This window comes from Vidua macroura, chromosome 1 (assembly GCF_024509145.1).
Source record: "Vidua macroura isolate BioBank_ID:100142 chromosome 1, ASM2450914v1, whole genome shotgun sequence".
Taxonomy (NCBI): domain Eukaryota; kingdom Metazoa; phylum Chordata; class Aves; order Passeriformes; family Viduidae; genus Vidua; species Vidua macroura.
The window spans coordinates 8,239,516-8,257,553 of NC_071571.1; the positions used below are offsets into that span (position 1 = coordinate 8,239,516).

Here is an 18,038-nt window from a genome sequence, read left to right on the forward strand (position 1 = left end):
GCTTTCCATGCAGGCTTTGGGGGTTCCTGTGTGAGGACAGTGTGGGTGGCATGGACCACAGCAAACAGTTCTTGGGTACTGCAGAGCTCTGGTCCTCTAAGATTAAGTGTTGCAGCTTGATGGACTGAAGTAAGAGGGATTTGGGGAGATGGCAGTTGTGAGAAAATAGCAAGGTGTGAAATCCTAGCTTCTTTTTTTGAAATTAGGCCAAGATGCCCAGGTTTTTACCTGGTTTCTGGTGGAGCTGAATAAATAGTAAGAGGGAAAGAAGAGTCAGTTCTATCTGAATCAGTCTTTAAGATGTAGAATATCCTGTCTTCAGCTGTTGACTATATTCACCAAAATTTTGCTTAAGGAACTGAACTCTTTTGAGATCAAGATTTTTAATTTTATTTGTCTCCAGGGGAAATAAGTTTGTTGAACTCATACTTATTTTTTGCAATTCTAAAGGAAATTTAAATCTGAATCAAAACTTAGGGAGTTCTCTTCATGCCTAGTGTCTTGAAATGACATATATCCAACTCCCAATGCCTGGTTAAAGGTAAGGATTCACAAACTGTGGGACACAGCCCTCTGATGTTAAACAAGCAGCTTGCTTTAAAGCAGCATGCAGACACAGCTCAGAAATCCAAGTATCTCGTGTATCAATTTCTGCTGCAGTCAGGGTTTGAATGCGGGAGTGGCTGAGACAGAGCTCCCAGAGAGGAGAAAGAAATCCAAGGATCTCCTTGCTCTTTTACAAGAAGGACAGACCACAAGCACTTTTCCTATGTGGTAGAGGACCTCTGCTTAATCTTCACCTTCCATGCTGGGGCATCTGTAAAGCAACTGATCCCACACCAGCTCTTGGTTCCAAATATCCTGAATTTGTTTCAGTGTGATCATCCTGTGTGTCTTTCCTCAGAAAGTGAATCTTTGCTGGCATAACAGTTTTAAATTGTGGGAGAAGTCTATAGTCTATCAATGGAGTTAACAGGGAGGAAGAGATTACTTTGCTTTTCTGGGTCCAAAAGGCTTGGGGTTTTATTTTTAGGTTTTTCTTGTCAGTATCATTCTCGAGGTACAAGTACCTTGCACAAACCTTGGGAAGGGAAGTTAAAAACTTCTCTCAATTTATGATGTTCAATGCTCCCAGCTTTGCCATTGAGGTGTCTGTGAGTCACAGTTTGGGAATAACTGGGCATGCATAAGACAGGATGGGGGAAACTTAGAGTTGAAGTTGGAAATATGGCATTTTTCCATTCCTGTACCCTAGAAATGGAGAAAATTATCTTTTCCCATGTATAACCTTTGAAATAACTTTTGTTGCCTAATCACTGAAAACTCTTTAATTCTCATCCCTGCTTCACTAGAGGGGCTCTGTTATTAACACAGGGAAAAAATACCATTAAGATTCTCAAGACATTGAATATAAGAAAATCTTTGGGGCTCCAGGAGCATGCCCTTTGTTATAGCTGCCTTTTACAACTCAACCATGATGAAATCAGCAGAAATGCTTCCTACCAGCATACACTTTGCTGTCTGGAGAGGATGAGCTTTCAGAAGCAAATAATGTACCTGCAGTGAAATTTCATTGCTGATCCTAAAATAATTATGTGTTATAAATAAAATTATGTATTCCAAAGTGTTGGAAAGTACAGGAGATTTCTGTGCACATGACCAAACTAAAGCCTCCTGAGGATGGTGGTGGAGCAGTGACATTCAATGCACATCCATCCAGAACCACTTGGTAAAGTAGATTACTAATAAGTTGCAAAGGTCATGAGAAACAGCACTTGTATTTTTTTTTTTTTTTGCTCTTGAATCCAGGCTTAATGCTTATACTGTCTAAAGAGATTTGTGTTCACCTAGTTATTGCCACCCTCAGATGAACTGAGTTTTTTTGGGATGGTGGCAGGTAGAATAGACTGTTTTCTAGATCTCCAGATAATTTGAGTACTGAGGGAATTGTTCTATGGAGGTATTCCATCATCATCATCTTTAATCATGTTTTCTTACATCAAATTGATGCAAACAGAAAACATCAGTGCAAAAACTCAGTATTTGTGAAGATTTATGATCAATTCTGATGCTTAAAAATAGAGAAAGTGGGAAGATACACTGTTGTATATCAGAGGTGAGGAGAATGTTGGGATTGCAGGTGTACTTTGAGTAGTTCTACAAATAAGGGGTTTGCTCTGCTAACAGTCATTTCTGGTCTGGTCTGGAAAAGCAGTTCCAAAGCTGATGTGCCTGGCTTTGCTTTCTTGGAGTGACAGTGCTACCTAGTGCTCAACTGATGCAAAGGCAGCCTCAGCAACCCCCTGCCCTGACAGCGTGCCCAGCTGCTGGATTTATCTGAGGCCACAGAGGCATCGGTGGAATTGCCATAGATGCACACACCCAGAACATGGGTGCCCCTGCAGGGCAGCAGGGAGGTTCTCCTCTGACATAAGCTGCTCAGGCTGACAGGAGGACCACTGTGGTCTTTCTACTTGTGAAAGCAATTTCAGCTGTGGTAGAAGCTGTGGGAGAAGATATGGCCAGTCCTGCTCCATCCTTGGGGCTGGGGGAAAAGAAGAGCAGCTCCATCATGAGCCTGTCCAGTTCAGCCTTGCTGTAGAGCTGTGTGGGAGTGCCAGATGCCCAGCTCAGGGACAGAACAGCCTTTCCCCTGACACCTTGCATATGGAAAAAGAAAGCTCAGTACTTTTAAGGGCAAATAATAGGAAGTCAAAGGTGTCAGAAAAGTAGAAAGGAGGAACAGAAGGTGGAAGAGAGCTTGCAACAGCTGAGGGTGAAATAAATACATTCTGTCCCAGCCTCTGTGCCTGCTGGTAGTGGCTGGGAAGTGTCACTGCCAGGAAAGATGCTTCAGGTATCAGGAGACTGTGAGGACAATAAAAACATGTCTGCATTTATTGATGGAAGGGAAGAAAAAATAGAATCTGGTCATTCTGCTCAGAAAGTGCCTGCTGTGCTGCTGTTTGACTTGTTGCAGAACAGCTTGGATCACACACTAGAGATGATGTTGGTTGGGGAAGTTTGCTTTCTTTCTGCATAGACCTGTTTTTTAGCAGCTTTATATGAACTGCCATCCCTAATCCCAAACCCACTGGTGAACTGAACGTGTTGTCTGCTGGGAAGTACATTTACTTCAGTGAGAGAAATGAAGTAAAGGAGGAAACTTTCATTTCCCGTGTGTCTCTCTTAGTTGAAATGAGTGCTTGCTCCAGTCTCATTCCTGCCTGCTTGGTTTCCATCTCCCAGTGCTCTGTTACTCTCTGTGTAACCTCTGAGAGCTTTGGTGTCAAAGGTGTTTGCATTCTGCAAACAGTCTCTTGTTCTGTACTTGAGAATGTCCAGCTGTTTGTCTCAAGGCCCTTGGTTTTGCAGTGAAGCTTTACTAGAGGTTAATGTGCTGCTATGATCATAGTGGCTATTTCAGTATTGTACAAGTGCAGATTTACTTACAGAGCTTGGACAGAGGAGAAATTTAAGAGCAGTGTAAATCTTCAGGCCTAAGGAAATATATTCAGAGGGAATGGTCCTTTTATAATATTCATGCTTTAGTAGTAGTAGTTCAGTTGCAGAAGAAGACAGAGCTGCTGATTATTTTTTAAGTTTTTGAGTTAAGTAGTATGTTTTAAAACAGCTTGTAAGCAAATGCTCAATCAAAAGTATGATTATGAAATACTGGGTTTCTTGAATTTTCCATTCAGCCTAAGATCTGCATCTTCCCATGGCAGTTCCTAAGCAGAAAAAGAAGACAGTCAAGATCAGTATGAGCTTTGTGCTTCCTAAATCTCTTCCATGTAAAATACTCTTCCTCACTCTAAACTAGCTTTTTTTTTTTTTAATGCTAGAAATATGTCAGAATGTAATCTCTGTTCTCCAGACTCACACAGGAACATGCTCAGAATACCTGTGACCTCAGGCTGCTATCAGGAAGTGCTGCATGGTAGATCTGTACAGCCAAATCTCTGAAGTAACCAGTCATTTGAAATCCCTTGGAAGTTATTGTGTGTATTGTCAATCCTTTCCACCTGAGTGGGTCCCAGAAGAGGTTTTCATCCTCTGGTGAACATCTGACTAGGTCAGCTTAAAGAGAAGATGTGAATGAAGTTGTTTTCTCGGAGCTGTGACGTTTGGGAGGATTGTGGTATTTCAGTTTAGGCTCATGATAGGAGATTCTGGTGTTGCCCAGTGTGGCAATGAGGAAGTCTCCTATGGAGGAAGAGTGAGGGCCCTCCCAGTAAATAAAGTGATGCTCACTAGAACCAGCTGGTCTCCAGCGGCAGTCCTGCATCCTCCTCTGCCTCCCATCACTGGCCTTTCAAAGTCTGTAGGTCACAGAATAATACCACACTCTGATCAAATTCCTATTGAGGTGTTGTGCTTTGGGAAACACAGAACCATGTGTTTTGTCATTACAGTGGAGATCATCAGACCAAGGATTGCTGTAGGAATATTTGTTCTTTGAAAAGGAGAGAGCAGTTGTCATTAGTTGGGTGTGGTGCTGCCTCAGGTCTGAGAACAACATACTGAATTACTTTTTGAGAAATATCTACTGGATTTGCATGGCTGTGATTTTGTAGTGGGGGAGCTACAGGGGTGGCTTCTTTGAGAAGCTGCCTGAAGGTTCCCCTGTGTCTCATTGAGCCAATGCCAACCAGCTCCAGGATGGACCCACCACCAGCCAATGCTGAGGCCATCAGCAGTGGTGTTTGTGCCTCTGTGTTTTCAAATAATAATGTGTTTTCAAAAAGGGAGAGAGGCTATTGAATGTTATCACTGAAAAAAAAAACAAAAAAACAGCTGCCAAATTATTCCAAAGTTTATTCAGAAGTTTAAATGTGTTAAACTAGCAAGGTAACATGATTAAGATTTGCAAAATGAATTAATTTTTGGATGTATTTTCCTAGCAAGTTTGTTTGGAATCAACAAAAGCAGAAGCTGATGGAGTAAGTCTTTGAGATAATGCCTTGAATATTTTGAGACAATAAAATACCACAGGGTACACAAGGAATGTTTTCTTCTGACTACAGCTGTTAACATCATCCAAATGTAGGATCAGTTCTAAACTGCAAATCACCCCAAATTCGAAAAGACAGAAATAATCCAGTAGAATGAGTATGCAGTAATTTCACTTCAGGTTTCTGCTGAAGTGGAACTCTTAATTTCTATGCCCAGCCAATAGCCTGTCTGCTCAGGGATGGGATGGCAGCAGCTCAGGCCCTGCACCTATGGTAAATGTGTTGTGTGCCGTATCATCAATGTTCTTAAAACATAAAGCTCAAGGCTTAAATAGTTAAGTTGAGTAAGAAGGTATTGTCCCAAAATCAGAACATAAATAAATCTGTGTTAGCTGGATGCATGATGCTCACACATGCAAGTCATGATAGATGAGGATTTGTTTGAAAACTCAGCAAAGATGGTGGCATTTTGGACCTGGTCACATCTTCAGAGTAACTTAGCTTAGTAATTGTCTCTTGTTGCAACAGAACCAGATGGGATTTTTTAATCTATACCCAGAGAAAGTGTATATACCTCATATACCTTAAAAAACATGAAGTGATTATGCATCATTTTTGCTGACATATTCTGAGCGTAGCAGAGGCTGGGAATTTGAATTAAACCCATTTAAATTAATTTTTTCTCAGGCAGTTTCCAACTGGAGCAGTATTGTTTGTGAAACATTAGTTTATCGTTTGTTTTGCAGTCCTTAATTCTTGGTCTTAAATCTAGGCATGTGTAAGTGCAGCAGTTGAAAAGATGCTGCCTTACCCCAGGCTGGGTGATGGGTTATGTTTAGGCAGTTCAGTGAAGGATCAGATGGGTTGGTTTTTTGTTTCCATAGTTGTACTACTGATCAGTGAAATTAAATCTGATAAAGATGCTTTTCAGTAAACTTACCCAAGAACTGGTGCCTTGTTGCCAAAGTAGTTGAGTATTAAAATTTAGTGTTTTGATTGCTTTTGGGTTCTTTATTGCTTTGGAAAATAAAGCAGTAATAGTGTAAGAGCACAGTACCCAAACTAGTCAGTCAACAAGCTTATTAATTCTTAAGAAAGTATAAATAAGTTTTCTATAATAATATTTAGATGCTTTGCCTAATTTTGTTAATAAGTCTGCCTTACACCAGACTGTCTTCATTTAGTCAATTTTTTACATGCTAATTACTGAGAAACTTGTTAATAATTCATCATCATGCTTGTATAAACTGCAAAATCAAATTTTACTTTTGCGCCTCTCAAGAATATTAATGCAGTAATATCTCGGTTCTTGTGGGAAAAGTCACCAAAAGCAGCTTCTCTTCTTCAGCTGATCACAACAGGGGTCTGGAGCATAAAGCATTGGGAGAATCTGCTGTGGTAGTGGAGTGAGACCTCACTTTGTGGGGAGGGTCAGTTGGCAGCAGGACATGCAGGGTGCAGCTGGAAGGATGCTTCCCTAGGATCTTGTACAGCTCCTCTTGTTGAACTGTTCACTGAAATATTCATCCTTTTGGTGATCCAAACAGGTTTTTCTCTTATTAAAAGTGTTGACTTCATTGAACAGAACAGATTTTTGTTTGCTTTGGTTGTAATTCAGAGATACTCTTAAAGTTTGTTCTTCCCAAATCTTACTTAAGGGCTGTGTTTAAATTTTAGTCTTCAAAGCATAGTCCTCAGTGATAAGACTTACTTAGTTCATGGTTCTTTCTTTTTTAGCAAGCAAAGTGGTGTCAAGAAAACATGTGTTAAGATCTAGTTCTACAAATCGTAAAAAAGTGAGATCAGTATAGGGAGGAGAACACAAACTTCAGCATCTCTGTCACTTATTCCTGCAGATAAACCTGCAGGTGAATTGAGCTTTATCCAGGGTCTTTCACCACAGCTTTTTGCAGCATGACTGCATTCTTGTTGGTAAAATGGGCTTAACTGTGTCAAGAGCATTCTCATTTAAAAAGAAATAAAGATCATCCACTGAGTGGGTTTTTTTAAAGCTAAATGCTATTTCTACCAGCTTAGAAATTGAGAAGTTGCAATGACTTAGCTATACCTTTTCATCATAGCAACTTTCCAAAAGCTATAAAATGCAAATTAACTTACTGATGCTTATCAGATTTGCTGAATCCTTTAACTTTCACTCAGCTTTCACTTTGAAATCACAGGCTGGTGGAAATACTAAACATCTGTGATTTTCCTGGAGAGAGGAAAGTTTCCTGTCAGTTAGAAGAAGGTGCAAAATAAATTGCTTCAAAATCACAGATAGATAAGTTACAGAAAGTGGCAAAACTGAATTGTCAGACTTGGATACAGAGAGACATGACTTATCAGGTGCCATGGCTCTTGTTAAATACACATTTACCAAGAGAGTCCTATGTGTTCAAAAAAGAGGTAGATAATTTTAATAGCAAATTTCATCTAGACATATGACATCTTGCTTAAAATGCTCCATTAGATTGAATGAACAGGGAACAGATTAGTGGGATTAAAAATTCTTTCACTAAGAGATACCAAAGTGTATCAAGCTCAAAATGTATTGAGTGGGGTTGTGTGTTGTTTCCCAAGGAATCGTTACTTTCTCCAAAGATCTGTGGTGCTTTTTTAACAGCCTAGATGGAAATACAGAATTTTTGAAGGCAAAGTTTAAAATCTTGAAGACTGACCATGAGAGGGCTGGAATCTTCCAAGTGCTGAGTTCCAGGCAAAATGCAGGAGCAAAGAATTATGTTTATACTTATCTATCAGGAGGTCATAATCTAGAAAAGTTTTAAGGTGTCCATATACATGCATTTGTCTCTGTGTGTGTGTGTGTATATATATATATATGTATATATAAAACTTTCAGTATAAAACTGTATTGCCTTTATGTAGAAACTCAGAAAAGTAGAATGTTAATAATTCTTTATTCTGCATCCAAAGCTGTAAGAATAACTGGAAACTGAATCAGAGCAATTCTGTCTTTAAAGTGCTGCAGCATAGGCTATTAAACATCCAGAACTTTCTGTGAGATGTTGGAATCACTGTGGTACTGTGAAATTTTGTTTGAAGCCTTCAGATCTGTTTTAACCTCATTACTCTGGAATCTCTGGCCTGTGTTCACAGGCAGCAGGATTTCAGGATCATATTTCCATCCTGAGTATTCTGTGATGCTGAATACTTGCTGAATGTTCTCCCTGATTGTTGAGTGTGTAGCTATTTAATGTGTAAAGCTTCATCTTCTTGAATTTCTCAAGTGCCTTTTGGAAAATTATTCTAACTTGAAGGGCTAACTCAAAGCATAAACTTTAATCTTCATAAGTGTGATAACACCTCTTAACCAAGGCCACAGGACTGCTCTCTGGAATCAGCAAGCAGGGAATAAGGACATGAGTTCTCCAGAGTCCTGGCTGAGGTGTGCTGTAGTTTTGGAGAGCTCAGTACTATGTAGGGGGTTTGTCATAGCTAAAGCTTTGTGAACTGCTGCTCTCATGGTATGGGAGGCACGTGCCAGATGGACTTGTCTGAGGAGATGTGTGTTGTGTGGAGGACCCATCTCAGTGGGGTTTTGTGGTGGTGTCTGCCAAAAGCTGGCCACTTGTTTTATAAAAGCAGTGTGAAGATATGCAGTTGAGAGAACTTACCACTTTTTTCTGTTTCTGCCCTGCTTAACCTGTGGAAAGCCCTGATCCCTTAATGTACCTCAGGTAAATGACTCCAGGTGCTTGTGTGGGCAGTTGAGCTCTGACCAGTTGAATGCTTCTTACTTGGTGGGAGTTTGGCTGTGGGGTTTGGCTCATCTGTGTGGATTGAATTGAAGAGTTGTCACCTTTGCTTAACAAGTGAGAGTCTGGGTTTTCCGGGTGGGACACTTGCTTAAAGCACCAACTCAAACACCATCAGCTGGGACCCTGACTGCAGTCTCAGAAGTCTGTTTCTGGTCTAATTTTTTATTGCATGCAAATAAGAGAACAGAATTATGTTTCTGAATAAAGAAATACAGCAAAATTTCAGTTGATTTCATGCAAAATAAGGGACTATTGTGAAGTGGATCTTGAAGTGAATATTAAAAATATGTTTTGGCTTTTTGTCTCTGCAGAGTTTACAGATGCTTCCTCAGCAACGGAAAGCCATAGCAAAATTCAAGGAGCCAGCACATGCTTTAGCATTTCAACAGAAATTCCACAGGTAAATAATTAAGCATTGCTGCCGCCGTGGTTCCTTCCCTCCTTTCAGAAGATAAAATCAGTCTCCTCTGGCTCACTGTTTCTCTAATCCAATCAAGCATCTGATTAGTTGATTAGTGACCTTCATAGAAGCTCCATGCCCAAATCAGTCTGAGCACCACGTTTAAATTTCTTTTAACTTTCTTTTAACTTTTAACAGGCACATGATAGATCTGTCCCACATTAACGTGGCGCTGATTGTGGAGTGATGTCTGCTGAGAGAAGCCCCTGCACCAGCCTCAGTGTACTGTGGAGCTACAGACTCAGAGAGGAAAATCCATCGGGTTGGGAGCCCTGTCAGCTCAGTCTGTAACTGCTCTGTTGAACTACAGAAATCACCAAGGTGACCTCCAGGAGAGGTGAATTCGAGAGGATCTGCAAAGGTGGAATTTCTGTTCAGTTTCTTCACATTCTGTTGTAACCACATGGAATTATAGAGGTTTTTTTTTTTTCAAAATGCTTTTGATGCATGTAGACATTGTTCTTCAGGATCCTACTGTGTGACCGCAGTGACTTGAGAGAGAACGGTTACAGCGAAAGATTTGAAAAACTTTCAAAGAATAGCAAAGAATATTTGATAATGGTTGCTCTTATCTTCAGTGCAAGGTATTTGAATGAAAACTCATTTTTCTAAACAAATTAGTTGCATTGTATACTTGAGAGCACAGAAGGTATTCTTGCATAGATTTGAACATGGTCTGCTTTGCTGAATAGCAGTTTGCTGAGAAGCTTTGGAGGTGACACTGGAAAATTGTAGTTTTGATCTTTGTAAATAAGTCTGTGCATTTTTCTATTCCGATATAGACTTCCATTTTCTCTTTCCAACTCCACTTATTCCATAATATCCTGTGTAGGAGGAATAACACTGCTGTATTTTCCCTTGGTTTTTAAAAACAAGGATCTTCGCCCTTCAGTAGCATCGTGGGGTAGTGAACTCTGAGTTGTAATTAGGTTGTTTTAAATAACTCTGCCAGATGCAAGGAAAAAGAAGTATTTGGTGGGTCACTTCAAAAATGTTACGCAGGAAGAGTGGTGCATTCCTGATAGTTCTTCTGGGTTAGTGTTTCATGGTTGCCTCATGCTTTATTTCCATCAGGTTTTTTTCTTTGAGATTTATTTTGTCATTAATGCTGAACCATAAGAAACACGTAACTGAAGGGACTTGTTTTGATGTGGGGTTCCTGATACATAAAGGACTATAAGGACATTGTGAATCTCCTGATGAGCGTGTCAGTTCCCAAAAATGCCATGCAAACATTAAGGAGCTTATATTTTATTCAAACTAAAATTCGTAATATTTCCTTTTGGTTAGAACCATCCAGACGGGGTTGCCAAAGTAACAAGTTTTTTAGTTACTTCTGAATAAACTTATTAAAATGTCATCTTTATATTGGATTCCAGTTTTTATGAACATTTCCTTAGTTTTTGGACCATGATGTTTTGCTTCATGCTTTATTTTAGGAATACTCTTAAGCACTCCACCTACTTTTTGAAGGAAGGGACTTGCAGAAATGTAGGTTTGTTACCTGAGTGACTGCAGAAAAACACTGTGGGTATGAAATACAAGAGCTGCAAATGAGGTCCAAAATAGGCATGCCAAGCTGGAAGGCACGAGCTAAGCAAATTTAAAGTACCTTTTTTTAATAGTATCTTTTTTTTGGGGGGGGGGGGGGGGATGATTTAGTGGCACAGATACCTAATTGGCTTTCTTCCACTTTTGGCCCAGATTTTCAATTAAGTAAAAGTTACCAAAAATAATAAGGGAATAAGTACTGTCAAAAGTCTTCTAGGTAGACCTGTTCTCTGTTCATTGAAATAATATAAAATAACATGGTACTTTGGAAATATTCTTTAAGTCCATTTAAAACTTAGTGACAAGACACAGTAATAGAATGAGAATCTTCTCATGGAGGTGAGGTTTACACCCACCTGTATAATTCATGCATAATGTTTAATGACAGCCACAGTTGCTGTACATGAAGTGCTGTTAGGGCTTCAGGGTAGAGCCAAGCCCAGGGCAGAGCATGAGCTGCAGGTAGGAAGTGCTCAGTGGGACCAACCCCAAAGGCCTGCAGAGTGATCAGCCCCAGGCTGTTTGACTCCTCACACCATTAGCTCTGGGACCCCTATGCTGCCTCCTCAGGTTATGTCACTTTTATTCTTAAGAAATAACTGCTGCTCTTTAAAACAAGGCATTAAACAGTTGCTCATCCCACTGTTAGGGAGCAGCTTCTCTGCAGTGAGCAGGACAAGGAGACATCTCAGAGTGGAGTTATAGTAGTGCGTGCCTGGAAATCTGGGATAGATGCAAACGCCAGACAGGCCAGCAGCTGAGTTCAGCAGTAGGAACATCTGCAGTTGATCAGCTGTCCTGTCAGAAGCAAACATTATTGGGGTTAGAGGGTTTCTTGGAGCCTAAGAATATGGGTTTGATTCAAAAGTCAAAGAAGTTTGTAGAAACGCTCCTGCTTTGGGTTTTGAATCCATCCCAAAGAGCTTGAGGTTCAGCCAACTTAAGTTTTAAAAATTTTTATTCAGTTGGGTTTTTAAACTTTTATTTTTTTGAGACAAATGTGTGGCTTTGGAATAAAGACACGAAATGGCCTCATATCTATTTAAATGAAGGAGTGACGTGAGCAATGCCTGTTTAATGAGTAGATGCATCCTCTTTAACAGCAGTTGCAGGAGATTTATGCTTGTGCATAGACAGGGTATGGGTGGATTGCTGGGGATTAATTCAGCAACTTACTGCAGTATCTGAGTACCTTCCTACATGTAAACCTACCATATGTATGTATGTCTATATTTGTTTTATTATACACATACATACATACTCACACCCTGTGTTGTCACCATATCTCTCTAATATCCTAAAAAACTCAGTAGCAAAACTAGCAATTAGGTGAGTCATTTTTTAAAATGTTTTATGTTCTCTTACTTCTCAAATCCTAACTTAAAGTGGATCTCTTGGCATTGATTGGTTTGGATGATACAGCTCCTTTAGATCCATTTGTTGTCTCCTCCCAAAAAAACCCAAAGGAAATAGAGGTAAAGCTAGACAGACGTGTTCTTGATGTGTTCTCCTCCAGCACAGAGTTAAATCTGAGCATTTTAAGTGAACTTTCTTGGAAGATCTGTTGCAACCATTATCTTGTTCTTTCTTTGTAGTGAATTCACAATACGATGCATAATGGAAAAAAAAGAGAAGGCATTTATTGTAGTATGTAAATATTGAACTTTTAAAATTAAAATGCTACTCAAAGCGCTTACAGTCAACCACATCTTAGCTATTTGTTAGTTTTTTGTGTTGTCTTATCTAAATTTAAATGGATATGGTTCCATAAATGTTGATGTGTTTTTGTGTATATCTTCAAATTTTTATAAAGATGCTAGTAAGTCAATACATATATCCTGATCTGTGTATTATTTGTTCAGTTTTTATTAGCATAATTTTATAATTATTTAAATAGGCAACTCTAGCAGGTGGTTATATGAAGTCTATGAAGTCAGCTTTTTTTTTTTCCAAATTATTTCATTTCCATCTTGTACCACTGGAAAATTCACTTTATAACTATTCATATTTTGCCTTGACTAAAATATTGAAGTACCCATATGATCTGTGGTATTTTAGTTGAATGTTCTACTTTTTTTTTTTTTTTTAAATTAAAAAAAAAACCCCTAAAACAACTCTGTCCTTAAACTTCTGAGGGGAAACACTGTCAGACCAAGGCACAGGGTCTTTCTGGGTTTGTTCCATTGTGCTGTTTGCAGGGACAAATCGAGTCTGTGGTGTAATACTGTCCTCAAAAGTTGGGGCTGTTTTGGTTTCACAGTTTGGGTTTCACATGTAGGCCAGGTTGGTGGCACGTTGGTGCATCACAGTGTTATCAGTGCCGCACCTTATCAGAGCCACACCAGCCTGTGGTGTGGTGCTGGGGACACTCAGGGTCCCTGCTGCAGGCAGGGGGACAAGGACAGGTCTGTAGCGTTTCCACAGCCAGAGGGATGCTGTCCTCAGCCCACACATATCCCCAGTGTGACTTTGGGAAGGAGGAGTGGATGCAGGCACTCCCTCTGCATGGTATCCTTGCATATCTAGTTTATTCCCCACCCTGTTTAAATCTGAAGATTTGCTTCAGGTTTCTGAATTTCTGTAAAGAAGTCCTTTTAGCCTTTAAAATGCCAAGCAGACTGAGCATTTCAATTCACTTATGTTAGGTTTCCACTGCAAGGACACAGATGAGAGTAAAACTGAAGATTATTTCAGAATAACCTTGCAGGTCTTCAAAGTTTTTTTTTGTTTTGTTTTTAACGTCAGCTACTGGGGATAAGAAAAAACCTTTTACTTGGTGCTATATTTTTTAATTTTTTTTAAACATAGTATCCTTCATCTGTGTAGGTTAAAATGATGCAGTTTCCCTGGAAGCTGCTGCAGGCACTTGCTGCCGTTTGCACTCATTAACTGCGTGGCTGTGTGTGTGTGTGGGGGTGTCACCCTTGTAGCTGGGGTGAGAGGGGGGTGGGAGGCTCTGGGGTTTCTTCTTTTGAGAATTTTTTTGGCCTGTTTTTTTTTTTTTTTTTTTTTCTTTTTTTCTTTTTTTTTCTTTTTTTTTTTTTTTTTTTGTCTGCTTGGGAGATACCCTGGATTTGTCCTCTGGCATAGTATTGTGCTTTTCCTGTCCTTTGTGTAGTACTGTGTCTGTGATGCCAGTCGAGGTACTTGAGGGTAGAAATCTGTTGTCACCTGTTCACTGTCAAAAAGGCATTTTTTGTTCAGAGAGACATAAACCTTTTATTAATGCATTTTTTTGTGCTTTTGTTTTCGTTTCTTTTTTTAGCATCGTGATAGGTGAGAAATTAAATGTAAAGGAAACAAATCCTGAACAGATTGCAGAAAGTTAGCTGTATTATAAAGGTCATTTAGGGTAACATAGAGCTTTTGTTTCAATGTTACCTTAAATCATGCCTTATCCTCTAATTAATTCATAAACATAATACTTGAAAGTATTTTATCTTAAATTAGTATCAAATCCTAAGGATTTTCTGTAAGGTTTTTTTGTAACCTGATTTTTAAACATGGAGATAACTTACTGTCCACATGAGCACAGGGGCTTGTGTACAAAACCAGATTCATATTGGATCCTTGCGTATGCCAACTTCTGGTGTCATATGGTTGGGAAGGATCATTTTGTTCTTTATAATGCTGCTTTTGGCAGGGTTGGGTTTTTTAATTTCAAACAAACTCCCTTTTCTACTTCTCTGCTTATTTTGGTGGAAAGTGTGATCCTTATTGCACTAAAGAAAACCTCGAGGGGAAAGTTAATCTCACAGGGTCTTTAGGTGCCTGTGTTGCTCTCTGCTTTCTTGGTTGGATGCACTGATTTTTCTAACTGGAAATGGGCTTTATAGATACACTTTTTCAACAGGTTACACTGCTCTTATTTTATGTAACAGCACTTGTGTTCAGTGGTTTTTACCATCTAAACTTCAAACAGTATTGCAGATTAAAAATACTTTTGTAAAAGAACCTGTGTACAGTTAAATGTAGCTGTATTGCAATGTTGTGTGTAGTCACATGGAAGATCACAGTTTCAAACACTGCTTTATTGATGTTGTGTTTGTTCAGGATTTTCTTTGTGTGTATCTAATGGATTTTAATATGCATGGTATTTTTTTCCTAGTGTCTGTCAGGCTGAGCTTGGAACTTTACAGTTTTATCTCTGTTTTGAGAATAACAAAACTATTTCTTTGCAGGTTTTCTTTTTCAGATGATGAAACTTCTTTCAGCAGTTTAACTTCTAATTAATAGACATTTTTTTCTTACAGATCCAGCAGAGACCAGATACTAATATTTATTTATTCACAGCTGACCTTCTGTACCATTGCATATAATTTTATTTATAAAGGAGCCCCTGAATTAAGTTAACTTTCTCTTTTCCTGTGGTACCCTTTGCCTCTCTGTTATGCTTTTTCTCATTTTCATCTCATTTGCCCCCATTTTTCCATTTCCATTTGTGTTCTTGTTATGTTCCTGCCCTTCTCACTCCCTGTTCATCTCTCTGATTTTTTTACTGAGTGTATTGCATTCAATCTTTTGCTCTGTTTTCTGTTCTTCCAGCTCTTTTGAGGGTATTTGAACCCAAGATGTCCTGCCCTGAAATCCCCCCTACCATACTTTTCTTTGCAGACTCTGGTGCTTGAAGTTGAGGTTGCTTTGATACAGGTATCACCCCTTAGGCCATGCTGCCCATCCCGAGCATTGGAGAAGCACCACTTAACACTCTTGCTTTGCAGTTTTACCCATGCTGGGGAAGGTAGACATTTCCTTTACATGCTTGAGCATTTAGCCAGGCTGAACAGGATTAACAACTGTTTTATCCTTTTCACTTTTTCAGGAGCTCTGTTCTTGAATTCAGTGATAGTAATAGCACTTTTTGTTATTGCCACGTAGAAATACCAACACTGTCGACACGATTCTACCTCCTATTACTATTACTGAATGTGATCCTTCCTAACCTGTAAAGTCCTAAGCAGTGTATATAAATATATATATATATACACATATATATCTGTATCTGGGTGTTTTGAGAATCATTTCAAATGTACTGCTCTAATCTGGATTGCAGAGTTTGTTTATTAGCAGTTCAGGATATAAATTCAGCAGCCGACTGTATCATGCTGACTGCACTGGGAGTGCGTCTGCCTCATGTTTTCTACAGCATCATCTGCACAAGGTGTGCACTGCTGATTGCTTGAGTGTAATACTGGACTATACCAAATCCTCCACGTGCATAAGAGATCTTTGTCGTACCTGTTTGAGTGAGTGTAAAAATGGAAACACAAAGATGATCTCGTGTACAAGTTTTTTACATGTATTTCCATGTTTGAAATGTGAACATGTAAATATATTTATTGTACCTAAAATATGTCAATAAAACCCGATTTTTATAATTTCCTGCGTTGTTGCTTGATGTACAACTTCAGACTTGTCAAAAAAGGCTTCACACACTGGATTATTTTACCATTTTTATTATGGTATCATCTCTGGGCTTATTTTTACATCAGCAGCATAGGGCAGGGTTCTTCACCAGCTGTGTAAAGGTGCCCCAGATGGAACAAAAGTGGCTGAGGGTAAAAGGAACTTGTGCTTGTGTGGCTAGTTCAAAGGGTCTGGAAAATAAGAGGGGTGTCTTTTTAAAGAGATAACATACATACAGGAGGAAAGCTTGTGAGTGTTAAAGATTTTGTGGTGCTTTTTAGCCATACTGACATGTCTAATGAAAGATCTCTACTTTCAAATATTACTTATCTTAATTCATGCCATAAAGAGGAGCTCTTGGCAAGCTCAGTTTGGTAGCCATCAGTTACTTCCTGAACACAATTATATCAACATAAATGGAGGCTAATTCCACTGTTCTACTGTAGATCAAGAAAAGAGGTCAGAATCAGCTGTCTTGCACTTCATAGGGGTTTTTAGTAGTCTGTTAACATTGTTCACAAAGTTAAATGTAAAAATCCTGGCATCACTGGAAGTGGCAGCTGTGATGCAGTGTATACATTTCCAGGGAAGCATTTCTAGCTTGTCACACAATTACTGGGGTGGATCTCAAGAGAACCTCGTTACGTGGGGCAGACTAACGACACCCCAAGTGGTTTGTTCTGCTGGTAGCCTGAAGGAGGGCACACCAACACAGTGACCTCAGAAGGCTCATCAGGGTTAAAAAATTGCCTCTGAGTGATTTAAATAGGGAGCCATCTTTGTGAGCAAAGTTACAACTTAGTTTTCAACCTTTGATTTTGTCATGTATTAACAATAGGAGCACACTGTAAATATCCGACTGCATCATCGCCTCTTCCACATCTCCTCCTTTGGACAAAGTACATCACCTCTTACACATCTCCTCCAAACCAAAGTAAACCTCACCAAAATCCCTCAAACCCCAAACTTAATGAGTCCTATCTCCTCACTTCCTTGAACCACCTTTCCCTGCCCCTAGCAGGTCTTGGGTCAGGAATTTATGTTTTAGTGAAGTTGAAGCACCACTGAGCCTTGACTCCAGTCCACTCCTGCCCTAAACTGAATGGATTGAACATTGCACAGCTCCCTTTTCAAGAGGGCAGGTGAAGATTGGGCATAGAAGTCTGTTGATCTTCAGAAGTTGAATGTTCTGCTGATGAACTTGTGATTTTGTAAGATTGCAGGATTCATGCAGGGATGTGCTTTGAGAGCTGGAAGGCTGACAGCCAGGGAGAGAGGGATGAAATCAATGTGGCTAAGAAATGGTTACTGAGGGGATGAAAAGGGGGTGACCAAGGGAGGTGCAAACAAACCTTTAAAATCAAATCTTGAAATGCCTAGTTGTGTGCTTCAAAAATTGGTCTTGATTGACCTTAATTAATTTGTAATGATTTGGGCAGGACAAGTTGGAGCGTGCTCACCAAGCGTGCTGGGAGACAGATGAGGGAGGGCTCAGCTGAGGAGGAGGATCAGAGTATCTTAGAGGAATTGGATGAGCTAGAGAATTAGAATCATAGAGGTGAGATTCGATTTAATCTTGCAAAGTGCAAAGCTATGCACTATGGTATTAATAAATAAGGATTTTTGCTGTAAGAGTCACTGGGAAAAGAGGAAGAGCAGTGAATTAATTGCAGATACCTGATCTATAGATGGGGTGATCTATGAGGAAAAAGACTGCTGCCTTTTTAGGTTGGATGCATCAGGCACTTCCAGAATTGAGTTATTAGCATGTGTATGTGTGGTATGAAGATTTAGTGCTGGACTTCAAAAATTGTAACCAAATCAACCACCTCCCCACTGCCATAAGTGGTAACACCCTGTGAATATTTATTTTGGGAAGATTTTTTA

General features: G+C 39.5%; 1 protein-coding gene across 4 annotated transcripts in view; it reads left to right on the forward strand.

Moving 5' to 3' along the window:
- The window catches only part of RBM33 (RNA binding motif protein 33), a 102,206-nt gene extending 86,081 nt beyond the window's left edge, over positions 1 to 16,125 (forward strand). For all 4 annotated transcript variants that reach the window (XM_054000614.1, XM_054000694.1, XM_054000859.1 and 1 more), the window contains 2 exons: positions 9,046 to 9,134; positions 9,333 to 16,125. In XM_054000614.1, the coding sequence (XP_053856589.1) occupies positions 9,046 to 9,134; positions 9,333 to 9,381 (138 nt within the window). In that variant the 3' untranslated portion in view covers positions 9,382 to 16,125. The remainder of the gene's footprint in view (positions 1 to 9,045; positions 9,135 to 9,332) is intronic.
- Positions 16,126 to 18,038: the final 1,913 nt, after the last annotated feature.